The 18,237-nt window shown below is 43.4% G+C and overlaps 1 protein-coding gene across 1 annotated transcript in view; it reads right to left on the bottom strand.

Annotated features, from left to right (window-relative positions):
• Positions 1-5,748: 5,748 nt before the first annotated feature.
• KCNQ1 (potassium voltage-gated channel subfamily Q member 1) overlaps positions 5,749-18,237 on the bottom strand; it is an 872,274-nt gene continuing 859,785 nt past the window's right edge. The window contains exon 16 of the mRNA XM_085644751.1: positions 5,749-7,255. Within this exon, the coding sequence (XP_085500877.1) occupies positions 7,061-7,255 (195 nt within the window). The 3' untranslated portion in view covers positions 5,749-7,060. The remainder of the gene's footprint in view (positions 7,256-18,237) is intronic.

An 18,237-nucleotide genomic window follows, 5' to 3' on the forward strand; every position in this document is an offset into this window, starting at 1 on the left:
TGTGCAGTAGCTGCTGAATTGGTTTAGAATCTACTGAAGGCCCATAGGCTATTTCAAAATAAGCAAGGCGATCTCTGCAAACATTAAGGCAGGCACCTTCATTTTGTCCATGTTAGGTGTGTCATTGTGTTTTGTCACACTGATTCAAATAAGCAACAAGATCATTGATAAACAATGTAAAAAGTGTTGAGGCTCATACGCACCTCTGGTAATAGGAAAAGGATTAGTTGCATCCCCCAGCCGGCTACCACGAACTTGAGCATTGTTCTGTTCATGGAGTCTTTTTATTACTGTACAGAGAGAGGGTGGTGCTGCCATCTCAGCTAGGACTTGCCATAGGATTGTTCTCAGGACTAAGTCGAAAGCTGATTTCAAATCACAAACACCATATGAAGGGGGAGATGTACAAAAAATCCATGTGGCGCACCCTCCAGCGAGGTTGTGCTGCGCTGTGTGACTGTGAGGGAGCAGGAGTGTGCCATATTTTCAAAGATGTCTCACTCCTCCCCTTCCCTTGCGCTGGCGCCGATTACAGCTGCTATGCGCCACCCACACACCTTAGCACCATAGCGCAGCATAGGTTTGATACCCTTCCTGTACAAAATTATATGCCTAGACACGAAAGAAAGCTTTTCCCACTTTGTATGCATGCTGCACAGTGCAGCACGCATGCAAAGTCAGAAAAGGAAGGAGAAATAAAAGCATTTCACCTTCCTTGCACCTAGTTTAAAAGGGCACAGTTTTCTCACGCTAAACCCAATCTACTGTATTTAGTAAATAGGGTTCCACATGAGAAACCTTGAGTGGTTGCATGGGAACGCCCATGCACCACCCTTAGGACGCCCCCATGGCCCATACGCTGCTTCAAATTACTTTTACGTTACTCCCAGTGCTAATCAAGTTTAGCGCTAGAAAGTCAATTAGGAATAAAATATTGTGCACCTTTTTTCGTCACTTTTGTTACGCAAACACAACACAAAATCTTAGTAAATCTCTCCCAAAGTGTACCTCTTTCTAGAGTGACAGTTTTCCAGTAAAGAAGTTGTAACCTAAAAATCTGATCGATGGTGGAAGTGCAGCTACGAAATCCGGCTTGTAGGGGGTGTTAATCTCCCTTTTGTCCATCCATTCTTGCAGTCTTCCCAGTATTACTTTACTAAATATCTTTTGCACTGTATTGATTAGACTGATTGGTCTATAATTTGATGGGGGCAGTGGACAACCCTTTTTGAAGATGGGTATTATCTCAGCCCCCGCCCAAGAGTGCGGAATGGGCATCCCTTCCATGATGCATTGAAATGTCCATGAGGGAAGGCTCCCAAATGTCAATGTTTGACAAATATAAGTCTCCAGGTATTCTATCAATACCTGGAGCTTTTTTTTAGCTGAAATATCCTTAATGGCAAGAGTTATTTCATTACTGGTGAAACTCCCCCTTTATCGGCTAACTCCTCTTTATCTACCGTGAGTTGCATCACTATCAGGATTGGAATGAGGCTGAGACTGTATCCGGTGTACAGCTTTGAGAAGTGCTCTATCCAAATATCTGCATCATTGTTTTTTTTATTTAGCAGGAATACCATCTCTATTCCCTGTAGATATGATGTTACAGAATGAGGAGTAGTCTTTACATTTAACTGTAGTTTGCGAAGATTCCCATCTACCTTGGTCCCAGTCCTTTTTTGCAGTATTAGTTATAATGTTATAGACAATGTTCATATCTTTTATTTTCTTCCTATATTAGGCCTTAGTTGCTTTAATAAGGGCACTTTTTGCTTCTCTACAAATGTTATTATTACATGATGGAGGATTCTCCCTGGCACCCCGGTTTCTGGGTTCTATTTAAAATATATCTGTAAGACCATCCAATAGTTTTATGTGGATCCCACTGAGCTTTACCATTGGAACAACCAGGCCCTGAGTCAGGTCTAGATTAAGTAATTCACCTAGGGCCCTTTCCACCATTTGATAGATGGTTTTTACTGTATCCCAAGTTCTAGGGATAGAGCGTTGTGATCGGTAAACAGCCCTCACAACGAAGCCGACACCCCGCATGCAATTACAACACGGTCGTTACAACGACTGCATTGTAACAACGCATACCATTACCCCGAAACAACGACTTGCGGAGGGGGGAGAAGGTGTTGGATTTAAAATTCAACACCTTCCCTACTGTCCGCAGAGTGGAGTTGGAATAGTAAATTATACTATTCAAACATCCAACACCCCCCTCTGCAAGTCGTTGTTCTGACTTTTGGGGTAATGGTATGCGTTATTACAAAGCGGTCGTTGTAACGACCGCGTTGTAATTGCATGCGGGGTGACGGCATGCGTGAAAAGGAGGCATATTCATTGTGATCACTATCAGGCCTCCCAAATATCATCATATCATTGATATAAGCCCAAAGTCTAATGTCTACTAATAAATAGTCCCTTAGGCTAGAAGACCCAATTCCGTGATAAGTGTGCCTTTCCCCCATGTCAGATGGGGTTCTATTATTATAGGCACGGACGCTTTGATTTAAGGTTAAGGCATTAATTTGAAGTGCCAATGGGGACCACTTTTTAATGGCTGGTAACACCAGCTTTAGGACTGCCCATATTCGATCCTCCAGCAACATAGTATCGATGGAGTTGGCGTCTAATGATACAAACTGGCAATTGAAATCACCACCCACCAGTCTAAAACTCATCTTGGCAGAGCTGCCATGTGTGCAAGTAGCAACTCCACAGTTGGTGATTCACATTCGTTTCCCATGCGTCTTGAATAAATATTATACATATATACATCTAGTTTTCATGGAAATGCAAAGTAAACACAGAGAATGTCATCAGAGGCTGTGTCTAGCAATTTCACTGAGCACCAAGATGTGTTCCTACCCAGGTGGTCAGTCCCTCTGAGGGTCTTGCCCCTTCCCTTCACACAAACTATTGCCTCTTTACTATAGGAAGCATACCAAGCTTTTTGGATTTTCATGGTGAGCCAGGTTTCATGTAGTAGACATTTATCATAAAGTCCTGTAAATTGACCTCAATCCGTGAAGTCAAGTTTCGAGCCTAGCCCAGCAACATTCCATGGAAGTACCCTCACTAGACATTTTGATTGAACGGCTTTCCCTTAATTCTATGTTCCTGCCTTTTTGGGTGACTCTCCCTGGTAAGAGCTCACCTTCTGGGGGATCCAGCCCTCAAGCCTCCAAGCCAGGAAAACTCGATTTTATCTATATGGTCCCCAATTGTCCTCCACCACCCAATTCTCGACAGTTGCAATGCCCCTCATAGGTCAGTGCTAATGCTCATGCGGGATGCATATATTTGCTGTTTGGGTGGGTGTATTGGATCGATCTGTAGATTCCATAGTTGGTTCACCAAGCGGGTGCCCTTGGGCTGGGCCTGGGTTCATCTGGAGTGTGAGCGCAATCGAATCCCCACCTCCAGTAATGACGGTTATCCCTTCTGTATCTAGTCCTATACCCTCTTCCCAGAACAAATGCTTGACTGTGGGATCTCATATTCACAAAGTCAATCGACCATCTCTAATGTATTGAATCTGTTTGAGACCGGAATAGTGAAGTTCCTGTTATGACTGTGTTGAAATTTTATAAGATTGTATTATATTTGATGGACATTGGGCAGAGAATTATAATGACCCCTGTTGGCAACAAACCTGGGTTTATAGAAGTAGCGTAAAAGCAAAAATACAATATCTGAATTCCCTTCCTTCCTGAGCATATGATCAAACAACAATCTTTGAACAAATTTGGGTTCCTGTAATTAACAATGATACAGTCTCTTGTCTGGTCCACCATTCCTTTCCCAATCCACCCAAGCCTGCGAACTAAAAGAATGTTTAGTGCCACGGATAACGGAAAATTCCATTTTTTTCCAAGCCAGTTCAAGCATTTGTTAAGTAGTTCTTTGTATGCCTCAGTCTGCCCTTCACGTAGTTCTGGAACAACAAACATGACTCTCACATATGGGCAGTACTCACCTAGAGGCAGGACCTTTGGTGGACCTAGCAGAGTCTCTTTGTGTGTGGTGTTCCCCTCCTCAATCCCTATGTGCTTCTGATGTCAGATTTGCACTGGCTTTTTAGCTTTTTCTATAATTGATAATCCTACCAGTATTGGGTTCAGCTCTGTGTTCAAGTTTTCTTTGGCCTTTTGTGCTATCTCTGCCACTAGTAGGGTCGAGTATCTAAGCCACTGCCAGTTGAGTCTGTAATTATTTTTGCCAATTGTGCAAGAGTTAGACCATCGGACAGAGTGTCAGTTTGTGATCCTGACTTCCCAGACTTTGGTTGCCTGCTGTGCAGAACCCTCCTTATTTACTTCCCTATATATTGGGTATCTTCACGGTAAACCTCATAATTAGGCGAACCATACGGAGCTTCAGAGTGTGATTCCCAAACCTTAGCTGGCGTGCTTGGGCCATGCTTTTGGCTAGTAGTGGCATCCTCTAGTTCGGGTGAGCATGATTTAGTTAGTAGTGGCATCCCAACAGGTGCCCCTGAGCTTAGTGATAGTCTCCTCTCGACCAGGTCAATTTCTGTTGCCACCACTGGATTGCCCTTTGCAGCATCAAGTCAATCGATGTTGGTTTAGGGGAGCAGGGTAAGCAACTGAGGACCGCCAGCACACTTCCGCTTCTCAATGATCTTTCGTTGGGAGCGAGACTCACACGGATGTCAGAGTGCGTGAGATTAATATTGAACAGGAAAAATCCTTCATTTTTTGGAGCGATCAGAACAGATCTTACTGTCATTTACCAGTAGAAATGAGTGGATCAATGGCAAAGAGTCACTTCTTTGGGTTTGAGGATCAAATAACACACTCACTCACACTCACCCGGTTTGTTAAACAGAGGGGTGGCCCAGCCACTTCTAGCCATGGTCAAGGCAGCGCCAGACTTAATTAGGCTGTAAATGGGTGCAGCTGATGGTCATGCAGGGGTTTATGGTATATGGAGTACCCAGCAGCCGCCTACACAATGGTTTACCCCCTGCGGCACTATAGGTGGTCCAAGCAGTGTCAGTACAAGCTCCCCAATATCCTGAAAGCGCAAAATTCATTTCACGCCAGCAAACCACCAGGTTCAAATGTTTGTTTGTCTCCTCCACTTGTACTTGCCAGGCTTGTAGCTTCTTCAGGCCTACAATCTGCCTCAAGAGCACCTCTGTTGACAGCCAAACCGAGGAAGAGACACCTGCTTTGCTCGCACTTCTCCTTCAGAGTCAGGGAGGGGTCCCAGCTCTGAATGGGACCCAACACGGCAAGCGAGAGGAAAAGGGCACCAAGCCCCTACAGAATGGGCCCACTAGCAGTGCACCATCCACGCAGCGGCCTCAGCCCAGCTCGCTGCATCACAGGAGGCCAACGCTCTCCACGAGTCTATTCCCAGCCATCTTGTTTGCAGCTCTTGGCCCCAGCAGGTCCGCTACTTCAAAGCGGCCACAGCAGGAGCTGCAGTTGTCAATCCCCAACCGCACGCCAGCTAAAAAGAACAAGCAGGGAGTCAGGAATTTCTATTTTTACGGAGGAGCTGATGTGGGTGGGAGCTCATGTAAAATGTTGTTAAAATTCACAATACCGGAAGTTTGAAGGTGTTTGTGGAATTTTGCAGGAAGTTTCCATTCCTTGAAACACATGTGAAAAGACAGAGAAATTTCCTTTCCCACATGGAAAATGAAAAGGTACACCCATACTTCAGTGGGCTTTCCAATTTGAAATACCACAGTAAACTCCGTTAGCAAAATTCAATTTGATTTTTTTATTACTATAAAACATACAGTAATGCCCATTGTCCCTGTGATACAAGTATATTTCTACACTGTCAGAAGTGTTTTGTCATGAGCAGCTAGAATGAATACCTCTAAAAGGTCACATATTTTGTTTTACAGTAAACTATTGAGTCAGTTAAAATCATTTGAAAACTGTAAAAAAGAAAATTTTAAAAGAAGCACAAAAATAAAAAAATATTTCTGAAACATTCCTTGTATCCTCAGCTTGATGTGCGCACACACTATGTAATTTCACGTTTTCATTGTGAAAGAAATGCAAGAAATATAAAGTGGATGGTGAAGTCACCTTTAAATTGATATTGCGACTCAGTGTATATTGCACAACAAATTTGGAAGTCAACTTCTAAACTAAATCTGATGAATAAAATTATACATATTTTTCATTTTCTTTAGCACTCCAAGTGTAAAAAAACCTAGTCACCCCATTATCCCTGACAATCAATGTGGTTGCCATAAATATTGTATTGAAAATCTGACATCAGAAAACTATTATTCCTTGAGAAATATGTCAAATATAGCTTTTTGTTTTTCAAAATTCCATATAACTTTGGTATACACTTGAGTTTATATTGCATATATTAGAGGAAAAACTATAACTTAGCAACATAACTCGTAAAAAAAGTTGTCCACCTGTGTTAAAATACATTTTTGTGTAATTTCAAGTTTCATGTTGATAAATATAAAGATTTAGCCTTGCTCCTTCTACTTGGCAATACTTTTTAGTAATCAACTTATTTTTTTTGGCAAAACTATATGCCTCTGCAATATGTGGTTAAGTGTATGTAACAGCTACCTAAAACACACAGATCACGTTCTGAAAAATAAAGTTAACATACATTACTTCATTGTTTTTAAGTCTAACTTCTAAAACTAAAGTTCCGTTAGTCAATTCCTACACAGAATACCTACATTAACCTCACATTTCAAGTATTCTTTCAAACGAAAATCATAAATTCCTCAAATCCATGCATGTTCAGCTTCTCCATACAGATACATGGGAAATACTATAAAAAATCTTTGGTCTTTCAATGCAGATTACTTACATCATCAGCAAAACTAAGGACTTAACAGCACCCATGCTCTGAAAAGATGGAGTTAATGTCTTTCTTGGATCTCTGTTCGTTTCAATCATTCTATTAAGAATGCCTTCTTTGAGGCCTGTGACATTTGAGCAGCAGTCTTTTTATCCTTGCAATGTAATGCACTGTTTGTTTTCAAACAAACCATGTCACCCACGACTTTCAGCATGTGCCCACTGCATCAAGAAACATTGTTGTGCATCCGCAGGGGGGCATTCAGTTGTTCATAAGTTGGCAGAGTGTTGTTTGGAAGAAATAGGTCAGAGTTCACTGCACTGCCCCTGTGTGCTGGCCTGCTGCTCTGACCCCCTTGGTTTGCCATCAGGTGGTGAAGCATGTCTGTGATGAGGTTGAGCTTCTGGTCCATTTGGGTCACCTGCAAAGATATCAATCAATCAATCAAAGAAAGCTTTATTCGATTTCAATATGAGAATCATAAAAGCACAGTAAAAATGCATACAATAAAACACAATAATAAAATCGAAATACATTACAGATTAAGTACATCATAGTGGGAAAATCTAAAACGAAACAGAATTAAAAGTTAATCCATAGAAGATCTACACCTAGTTGCAAATTGTAAAAACTTGGATACAGCGTTAATGGTCATTTCATCTTCTAATAGCAACAGCTTTAAATAAGCAGGTCTGCACTGCCTCAAGCCCCAAATCTTGAGAAGATATCAAAATGTTATCATCTGATATACTGATGGGGACTAGTCAAGCGTGTTACAGACTTGAAAGCACCAACTAAGGTCAGCGAATTTCCTCTCAAGTTCATTTCAGTCACAAAAATGCACGTGACAACTGGGAAGCCTCCGGACTGAACGTGTAGATCTTGCATTTGTGCTGCCCTCTAATTATCTACATCTTGCCATTATTCTTATCATCACTTTGCATGTCATGCTCTACAACCTGATATTCAACTGTCAACAGCATATTCCCTGACCTCTAAAAGACTAAAATAGTCCACTTTGGAAAGAGACCAGCAGTGGTGAGTGCTAAACGTTCAAACATGTAGGTGTCAATTTCTGCATACATTGCATCAAGCCAGACTGACTACTTCAGTGGTGGTCTGGCTGGGAATAGGGCCTTTTATAATTTTCAACAATTATTCAGACTTCCTCTTCACTTCTAACTTTCTCTTTATGTTTTTCGCATCTGCAGCTCTCATAAACAATGTCTGAGAATCTTCTTCGATATCTCAAACATCAAAGACAGCATACGTTTGATACATTCTAAACTTCAACATCAAACTCCACTGATCCAGCAGGATAGCAACATATATATATTGATAATCAGGCCATTAAAAGTGATCACCATTGTTAATGAAATGATTCCACGTCACCAATAAAAGTAAATTTCTCCTTGCCCGAACCTAAATTTCCCACAATTTTAACAATACACCAAGGTGTGCAATTACTTTATAAACAATCATACTGTGACTAGAAAAGCACATATTTTGTACAATATACAAAACATATTATTATAAACTACAAATGAAATGCATTCACTTTAGAAAGCACATTGCCCAAAATAATTAACAACATCCTATACAATTGATGCCTTATTATCATAGATTCTGTACAGAAGAAAGAGCATCATTGGGAACATTTAGTGTATGCTCTCATCCCGTGTTGACAATAACCAGAAAACATTGTCACAGCATTTTGGTGGTGAAGGAGATATGCTCCACCCTCATTAGGACAAAAAAACTGATTACATTTCTAATGCTCATGTCCTAAATTGAGCATCCAGCTACTGTCTCTTAATCTTGCAACTATTTAGACAGCATCACCTTATGAACTCCTTCAAGTATATATGCTCCCCACTTGTAGAGAGCTTTAAGCACAGATATGATGGTCAAGTGAACATAAACCTTTCATTTGATATTTCCTCCCTTAGTTGTTTTCACAGCTTCACACCACAATTTCTGGTCAGAGGCAGATGTGGAGTCAGACATTATTATTTTTTTTTCTTGATGCAGGCAAATCAAGTACAAAAACAAAACAAAATTGTATATTGATACATATTCAAAGGTAGCACGACAATTGTATCACAGGATTGTCAGCATTATTCTCATGTCATATAAAGCATTTCCCATCACAGTAATCAAGCTACAGTAGATGGCTACATTATGTGATGATCTCATTCCTCTGTGAGTGGGGCATTGGTATTGACCCGTGAGCAAAGCGATCCCCTCGCTAAATTCCACTTCCCCCATATCTTAGTCCATAAATGTGGGCACCCTCTGCTTTCATATAACACCCTCTCTGCCTGCATGCGCCAATCCATGTCGATTTTCCAGCCTCTCAAGTTTGATGCCAGATCTGCCCTCCATTTCCTGGCAATGTTGCGCTTTGCCACTGCAAAGCCTAGTGTAACCCAGACTGTTTGTCCTGCTATTAGATCTGTTTGTTCTCAAACGTTTTATAAATACCTCTGGGGTGTCTTCTCCAAGTTTCCCACACACCGTGAGCATGCATGTAGCAACCTTTCCCCAGTACTCTGGGATAGTGCAGCGCGTTACTTCTACCCATTTTAACCAAAGTGATGGGTGTGTAGTATGTTCTGAGTAGAATTTCAAACTGGACTAATTTAAATCGAGAGCGTATGGCCACCTCTCGTGGTGATGCAAGTGCCTCCAACCACTCCTCCTCAGTAAGAGTCCCCACGTCTTCCTCCCACTTTTTCCGGTTTTTCTGTAAGGTGTCGGGCGAATTATGGAGCAATTTCCAGTATGTCAAGGATATTGCCTTACCTTTAAGGTAGTCATCGAGGAGTCGGTCCTCCATCGGGGAGGGCTCTGGGAAAGCTGCACCAAGCGGGATTGCTCTTGATAGGGCGTGACATATCTGAAAGTAACTGTAGTGTTCCATCTGAGACATCTTGGATGCCTTCTGGACGTCTGCAAAGGGCATGATTTTAACCCTCCCTTCCATAGGTCACTACCCTGGAAAGACCGATGCAGTCCCATTTATCAAAGCCTGGCTGGTGCACCAATAGTCCCAATTGCAGTGAATCCCATAACAGGGTGGCTAGAGTGATTTCATCTTTCCAACCCAATGACGCTGACACTATGTGCCAGATTTCGATCCTTGTTGATGTTGGGGAATGTATCGGCTAATTTTTTTTCCCCCTCCATAGAGGGTTCTAAGGAAACCTCCTGGCATTATATTTTGTCTGTCTAGTCTATATGGAGGCTCATTCTGCTCTATGTGGTCCCATTTATTAACCACTATTTGCTGCAGTGCCCAGTAGTAATACTGGAGTGCTGGGAGGGCGATCCTCCTGTCATACCAGCCTTTGACCAGCTTATTTTGCTCTATTCAGGGGACTCTTCCATCCCAAAGGAGCGTCCGTATCTCTGCCTCAACAGCGTGAAAGTATTTTGAGGGGACCAAGTAGAGTGTGTTTTGCAAAATATAAACAAATCGGGGAAGGCAAGTGCCATCATTTTATATAGGGAGGCTCTGCAAAGTAATGACCGGATCAAAGACCTCCAATGCTTAACATCCTCTCGCAACCGTCAGAGCGGCGGATCCAAATTACGGTCATAAAATACCGTTGGATCTGTGTTGACGTAAAACTCCGTAAAGGCCTCCCTAATTTCCCCAGGTTCCGTGACTATATTTCTGCTCATATTCTTAATTTTATCAATATTAAAATCCGTGCTCTGCTGTTTGGCCCTGACTGCCAGATACCTCCCAATGCGCTCATTATATTCATAACGGTCCTGTTCGCTAGCAAGGAGTTTCCCGGCTATTTTCTCTGCATGATTTTCATTTAGGCGGGCCTTAATGATGGCTATCTCGTTTAGAACAGGAGCCGGATCTCTTCCATTTTGGACAACGCCAATTAACGTAGTTTCCAGGGTACTTAAAGTACGATATAGTTCTCCCTAGCAATCACAGGCCTTCTTCTGTTTAGCGATGCTAAAGCTCAAGGTTTCACCCCTTATACCTGCTTTGAAGGAGTCCCAGACGAACCCTTCCGCGGCACTGCCCTTATTTATAGAAAAAAAAGCGCAATCCAGGACCGCATATGTTCAACATAATCAGGATCCCAGAGCAGCTCCCTTTCAAACGACCACTTTCTAGGTACACGAATCAGACCAGCAATTATTAGCTCGAACACAATCGGATTATGGTCGGCCACAGCTCTAGGATATAAATCCACCCGTGCCCCACTGACCAATACAGGTATAACCAGGAAGTAGTCCAACCTGGCAAAACTGCCATGCGGAGCGGAGTAGTATGTATATCCTGGATCTGGTGCCCTTAAGGCATGCCATACATCTACCAGACCAAGCTCTTTACGCAGGTGCCCAAGTGCACGAAATGATTGTGGCTTTCGTCCAACATAGTTGCCTTCTACATTACAAATCCCACCTCTTGACCCATTTAGATTAAGGTCCCCACAGACAACAAAAGGACCAGTAGTAGTTCAACAGCCAAGTAATTAAAAACGATTGGATCATCTAACACTGGGGCATATATTACACATAGTGTAAAAGAGCCACTGCCGGCCTTGCATTCCTGTATCACCCATCTACCCAGCTTGTCAACCGCGCTGCTGCCTGGAGTAGTTGAGGTGTCTTTCACTAAAATAGCTACCCCCTGGTCCTAGTTTCTTGTGTTGTATGGCAAATAACCTTTAAGGCTAGAGTGTTCAGCAGGGCCCTATCTTCTCTAGCAACATGTGTTTCTTGAAGGCAATACAGGTCTGCTTTTAAATAACGAAACTCTTCATGTACCCACCTTCTTTTAGCCTTATCATTCAGGCCGCAGATGTTAATAGATGCTATACGCAACCTAGCCATAACTCAAGGAAATAGTTTCCTTCATGCAAGATAACCTCCAATTAAAGCCTGAAGTCTTACTCCAATGTGATACCACTAAAGCCACCCCTAATTCTAAAGTAACTGCTGCCCATTCTCTCTCCCCTCTAATTTCATGTGCATCCGGACATTTCCTTCCCCAGGCCATGAAATGCTGCACCAATAATGCTGTTACCACTACTTGCTGTATATCGTATAGCGTGCCGTTGCTCAGTCTACCATTACCCCTTACCTTACCCCAACCCTCCCTCCAGCCTGCCATCAACCCCCCACCACCCCTCCCTCCCCACCACCACCCCCCCTATACTGAAAGCAGTCAGACCAACTGGTCTGTGTGATGAAACCCGTATACCAACTCCGTGGTGCTCCCCCCCTCTTAACATGTGTTGTCCTCTTTACTCCTAAAAAAGCCACAATTCAACAAAGACTCGGATCATTGCCCATACATTTGCCATAAGCAGGAAAAAGAGGGTTGTCTAAATGTCAAACAAATTTCAATTTCCGCCCCCACCATGTCACAGCCCGGCATTGTCCTGGTCTTCAAGTATTATTATCGCTCTTTAAGACCTGGCCCAGATATTCTTTAGCCAGAATCTCTGACGTAAAAATTTTTACTGAGCCGCACACTATTGTTTTCAATCTGGCAGGAGCCAGTAGATATGCTTCATGACCCGCATCCTGGAACGGCTTGATAGCCTGTCGCAGTCGCCACCTACGTTCAACTGTCGTGTGGCAGAAATCCGGACGCGTGAAGAATGATATACCTTGATATGTCCGTCGAGTGTCTGGGCGGGCTTTCTCAAATATTGCCTGTCGCAGCAAGAAATTCCCAAAGAAGACTAAGATAGCTCGTGGCTGCTTTGGATTTCTGTCCGCAGATGTTTTTTTGCTAAACATCGGAAATCTATGAACTCTTTGCATTTCCGAGGCCCAGTTCCATCCAGCCAATTCGGGGAATGATGTTTTTAAAAGCTCCAACATATATGCTCGTATGTCCTCGCCCTCTACGCCTTCCTCTATACCAAGGAAGCGGAGATTGTTTCTACGCTGGCGGTTTTCCATATCTTCCAGCTTCCATTGTACATCGCTCAGTTGATGTTCATGCATCTTGGTTTGCTCTTTCACTTGCGTAACTGCATCTTCAAGAGCCACCGTTCTATCCTCAATGTGGGTCAGGCGCTCCCCAATCTCCGAGCAAGCCTTCCCGACTTTACGAACAGCCCCTTCTAGTTTTTTTGTCGCCTGCCTTGTTTTTTTACTATCCGCCCGTGTTTCAGCTCAGTGCTCTTTAATAGAGTCTAATATTATACTGAGTTCGGTACTAATAGGGGTGGCATTAGTAGATTGAGGGGTGGTCATCTTTGAGTCATCAGTAGTAAGATCCCCTGGCGGAGTCTCAGCCATCCTTGTGTGGGAATAATCCCATTTTAAGCCACTACCAGGAACTTTCTTTGTTCTTGGTTTTCGGGGCTCAATGCTGCTCTTGCGCAATTTCTGTTGTTTCGGGAGTTTAAGTGCGGTTTCAGGTGCCTCCAGGGTGCTAGATTCCGATGTGACTGAAAGTTTCCCACTAGACTCGCTGTTATATGAGTCAGATTCCGAGTCATCAGTCAGAGAGAAGAATTTATCTAGCGCCGTGTAGTCCAGCAGAGCGGTCCTTATTTTTTCCACATTTATCCACGCCGCCCCCTGCCCCTGCAGGTTCGGTTACTTGTTCAGGTGGCAAAGGATCACTAGTGCTATAGGGCTCTCTGCCCTCTATCTCATCCTCACCATTCTCTTCCATCGCATCTGCCTGTGGCGTGGCATCTGGCGCTGCCGATGTAACCTGCCTACTAGTTTTTTTACCCGCAAATGGCAAAGATGGTAAAGATGGGCAGGTCTCGGTATGTTTGCTGGTGAAGAATTCCGTAATTGAGGGCTGTGGTACATGTTGTATGTCAGTGTCCAGAGTCCCTGTTCCTTCTTCAACACCTGCACCAGCACCTATCTTGCTTGATTTAGGGGCTTGATTCCACCTTTTACTAGTGTTAAAACTGCCCAATCTTCTTTTCCCCGCTTGGGCTGTTGCTGCCACTGCTGTCTTACCTGGCCAAGGTTGCTCAAGGATCCCATCCGGTCTGACAGTAGGAGCTCGAGTTGTAGATCTATTCAGGGCCATGCCGGGCGCTTCACCTTTATCTTTCTGGGTCTTAACAAGTTTTGGTGGCATTTTGGAGCAGGCAGCCACCCAGGCAGTACTGTAAACTAATCCAAGGGCCAGTCGTGGAAGCTTTCTGGCAAGTCCCGCCCACCAGTTCAGAGCACTGAGACACCGACGAGAAGCAGGCTCACAGAGCGAGCGCCAGTCCCCACTCTTCGTCCCTCTCCAGACCGGCGACCCCGTGAGCATCAGTGAGGCGATTTTGATCTGCCGATTGAGCAAAAGGATCCGCGAGTCACGAGGGACCCCGAGCAGTCAGGCCGATTCCCACAGCCGGAGCAAGGTAAGGTCCTTTGGAGATTTCGGGGAAGAGCACCGACGCGAGTATCTAAGCGGGCGCCATCTTGCTTTCACTCCCGCTTATATCCGGCACAGCATCACCAGACAATCACTCATCTGGCCCGCTGGGCTCTGTTACACTTACAGATGAGCATAGGTTGATGTTAGGGTGAGAAATCTCATTAGAAGAGTTGCAATCGGCCTTGTTTGCCCTGCCCTCAGGTAAGGCTTCAGGGTTAGACTCTATACCACTAGAGTTTTATAAAATATTCTTTGCAGTTTTAGTAAGGGGATTTCACCGCCCAGATCATGGGATGTTGCTAATATAATTATATTCTTAAAGAAAGATAAAGATCCCACTGCGCTTGGCTCCTATAGACCCATTACACTGCTAAATAGTGATAGAAAGCTGTACTCAAAGATCTTCGCTACCCGACTGGCTGGGGTCATACACCAGATTGTTTCGGATAAACAGCATGGGTTTATCCCGGGGCGGGGAACTACAGACCATATCCAAAGGGTCATAACTATACTTGACGCAACTGAAGCTTTATCTAAACCAATGGGGGTCTGTTTTTTGGATGCGGAAAAGGCCTTTGACCGTGTGTCGTGGGCCTTTCTCTGGAAAGTGATGGAGCGTGTTGGATTGGGGATAAACTTTATCAATGCAATCCAGGCAATATATAAAAGACCTACTGCCTATCTGAGCCTAATGGGACAACAAACCGAATCATTTGTAATAGAGAGGGGCACAAGACAGGGCTGCCCTATGTCTCCCCTACTCTTCGTGCTATTTATTGACCCTTTTATTAGAATGTTGGAAGTTTCGCAAGAGGTTGTGCCTGTTACATTACAGGGCTGGGATACCAAGACTCTTGCCTATGCCGACGACATTGCCATAATTACAAGTGATCCAGATAGGGCTATAAGGGCTGTGGAGGAACTGGCTGAAGTATTTGGAAAGGGGTCAGGATTCCTCTTGAACAAAACTAAAACTCAAATTTTAATCAATAGGCACACGTTAGCATCAGATATTAGGATTACAAATGAGGCCACGTATCTTGGTATTCGCATTACTTCAAAGATAGAATTGATAGTTGATCAAAGTTTGTCCCCTATTTTGGTGAAAGCCAAGCTTGATTTTAAAAGATGGGATAATATGAGACTGTTGATAATGGGAAGATGTAATTCATTAAAAATGATTTTTCTTCCAAAAATATTATACGTGTTTAGATCTCTCCCACTAGAAATTAATGCTATATGGTTTAAAAAAATTGATCGGATAACAGCTAGTTTTATCTGGGCATACGGGAAGACCAGAAGAGCGAACACTTTTATGTGTCTACCTAGAGGTAGGGGCGGCTGGGCATTACCAAACTTCAGGCTGTATTATCTATCTGCAGTCTTGCAGTGTTATCAGATATTGTTCAGCTGTCGTACTACGTCACAGGATTCTAGCATCAGGGTACCCTCCATCTATGAGCTATTGCTTGGTAAATCTTCTCAGGGGTGTCTAATGATGTTCTTTGAGCAAAGCTACTTCAAACGAACCCGCTTTAAGACCCTGTATGCAGTTTATAGGAATTGGGTATTGGTTAGGAAAAAAGCAGGGGTGGGCAGGTATAGCCGATATACCCCTCTGATACAAAATGAGCAACTGCCTTGTATATTTCAAGACAGCTGCTTTAAAAGATGGGGGTGTAACGGGGTTAGCAGACTGGGAGATTTTTTGTTTGGTAGAGAGTTTGTTTGCTCCTTTTGAACTGGTCTGCGGTAAATTTAATATATCACCACGAGATTTTTTCAAATATTTACAGATCAGGGATTTTTTTTTTAAGACAGTAGGGGGGTCTGCTGGATTTGATCAAATACCGGTATTGGAGGTTATCATAAAAGAAGCTACCCCCTCCATCTCTCAGATATATGGCTGCTTATTGGAATTGGTCCCTGACGACCTCGAGAAACAGGATCGGAAATGGAAGGAGAGACTTGACTTGGTCGACTCAGGGTTTTTGGAATCACTGGAGCTAGGGGGCACAGTGATGTATGCCTCGCATTTGCAATCGCAACACTATAAAACGGTTTATGACTTGTATATAACCCCAGCAAAGATTGCAAAATGGGGCGGTACGGCTGGGACAAACTGTCCCAGATGTCATGCTCCAGGGGCAGACCTGGTTCATATATTCTACTCCTGTCCCAGTTTAAATCAAATAGAGCTACAGATTGTGGGCTTTTTAGGGGAGATTTTAAAAAGCGTCATCACTCCGTCCCCACAGCTTATGCTTTTGGGAGTAGACAAAACCTACTTAGGACCTGGCCTGGAATTGATTTTTATAGCTATGTCGGTGTATAGATTGTGTATATCTGCGGCATGGCTGGATAGACTTCCTCCGACGTTCCAGAAATGGTAAGGCCGCTTCCTGCATGTATATCAATTTGAAATGGCCCTATATAAACGTAAGGATATTCAGGCTAAACGAAAAGGAAGGAAGATCTGGGGACTATTAACTGCATGGATAAATGAGTTTTAAGGTGTTTTTATGTTGTAAATTACCCCTAAATATGATTTAAATTGGGTTAATGTTAAGCCGAATATTACCTTAGCTTAGTTACCGGGATTTGAAGTATTGTTTGCTTAATTTTGCTTTATATGCCTAATGCTGCTCGTGGATATATGTACGTATACTTGCTGATATCGTTTTTGTATTGAGTGATATGGAAAAAAAATATATATATAAAAAAAATAAAAAATAAAATAAAGGATCTGTGGTGACATAGACCCCTAGGTATCAAAGTCCCTCAGTGGTGATCTGCACCTTACAGGATCTGGGTAGCCGATGGGGTGGTCCACTTATAATGTATATGATCGATTTGTCCCAGTTTATGGTATAGCCTGAATATTTTTGGAATAGAGTGAAGATATGTAACACCCTGTGCAGAGAAGAATGGCGTCTTGCCAGGTAAAGAAAGATGTCATTGGGGTAGAGGGAGATTCGATCTTCCCAATCTTCCATCCATTTTAAGCACCTCCTCCCAAAGCCCACATAAGGCGACACAGCCCCAAGTCATATGTAGGAAATCCACATCACTCTGATCGCATCTCTGGCAGTTGAACGCCTTGCCGCCATAAACAATCCTGAGTTTGTGCGGAGTCATATATGTCAGAAGAGTATAGTTAAACTGTGTATACTTCAGTCTGGTGTTATGTGAAACCCTTTCAGGATATGCAAGCATTCTGCCCCATTCCGGGTCTGCGAGTTCCCTATCCAAGATAGTATCCCAGCAGTTTCTCAGTTTTGGTAAAGGAGCATGGGTCATCTTGGTCAGTGAAGTATAAAACCATTGCACCTAGTGCCGGGACGCACCCAGTGTTAAAACAGAGTGCAGGACCGCATGTGTCTTGGGTTCCTCCCCACAACTCCCTGAAGGTCCAGATTACAGCTTCATATAACAAAATTTGACCAGGCTGGAGGCCGAAACCCTCAATTAATTCCTCAAATGGGGACAGGAATGATTGCGGGTAGCAGTCACCTACCATTTTCAATCCAACTTCGGTCCAGGCTTTCAGTTGTTCAGGAGTCAATATTGTTCTCGGGGTGCCATGTGGCAGGCCAGCCAAGGGTAGAACCAGGGTATTTAAAGGAGTCCCTGCACCTTTAACTAAGCAGCGTTTCCAGCATCATAGAGCAGTGGTCTGTAACAGAGACTGATGGGGAAAGGTCACAGCCGCATCGAGTATTCTAGCAATGAGCAAATCTGTACGAGACCCAAGGTCCGTCAGGTCTGTCCTCTCAGGGCCTGTTCCTTCCAAACACTGTGCTAACCACTGCGGTGGAGAAGCTAAGAAGTAGAGCTTAAAGCAACGAACCCTCTTTCGTAGAAATGATTATGGTTAGAAATGATTGCTAATCTCCCCTCATTATTTAGAATGCTGATCTTATTAAATGAATGGATAGATGGATGGATGGATGGATGGATGGATGGATGGATGGATGGATGGATCTTGAACCTTGACTCAACTTTTAGCAACTTTA

This window comes from Triturus cristatus, chromosome 3_1 (assembly GCF_964204655.1).
Source record: "Triturus cristatus chromosome 3_1, aTriCri1.1, whole genome shotgun sequence".
NCBI classification, from domain to species: Eukaryota; Metazoa; Chordata; class Amphibia; order Caudata; family Salamandridae; genus Triturus; species Triturus cristatus.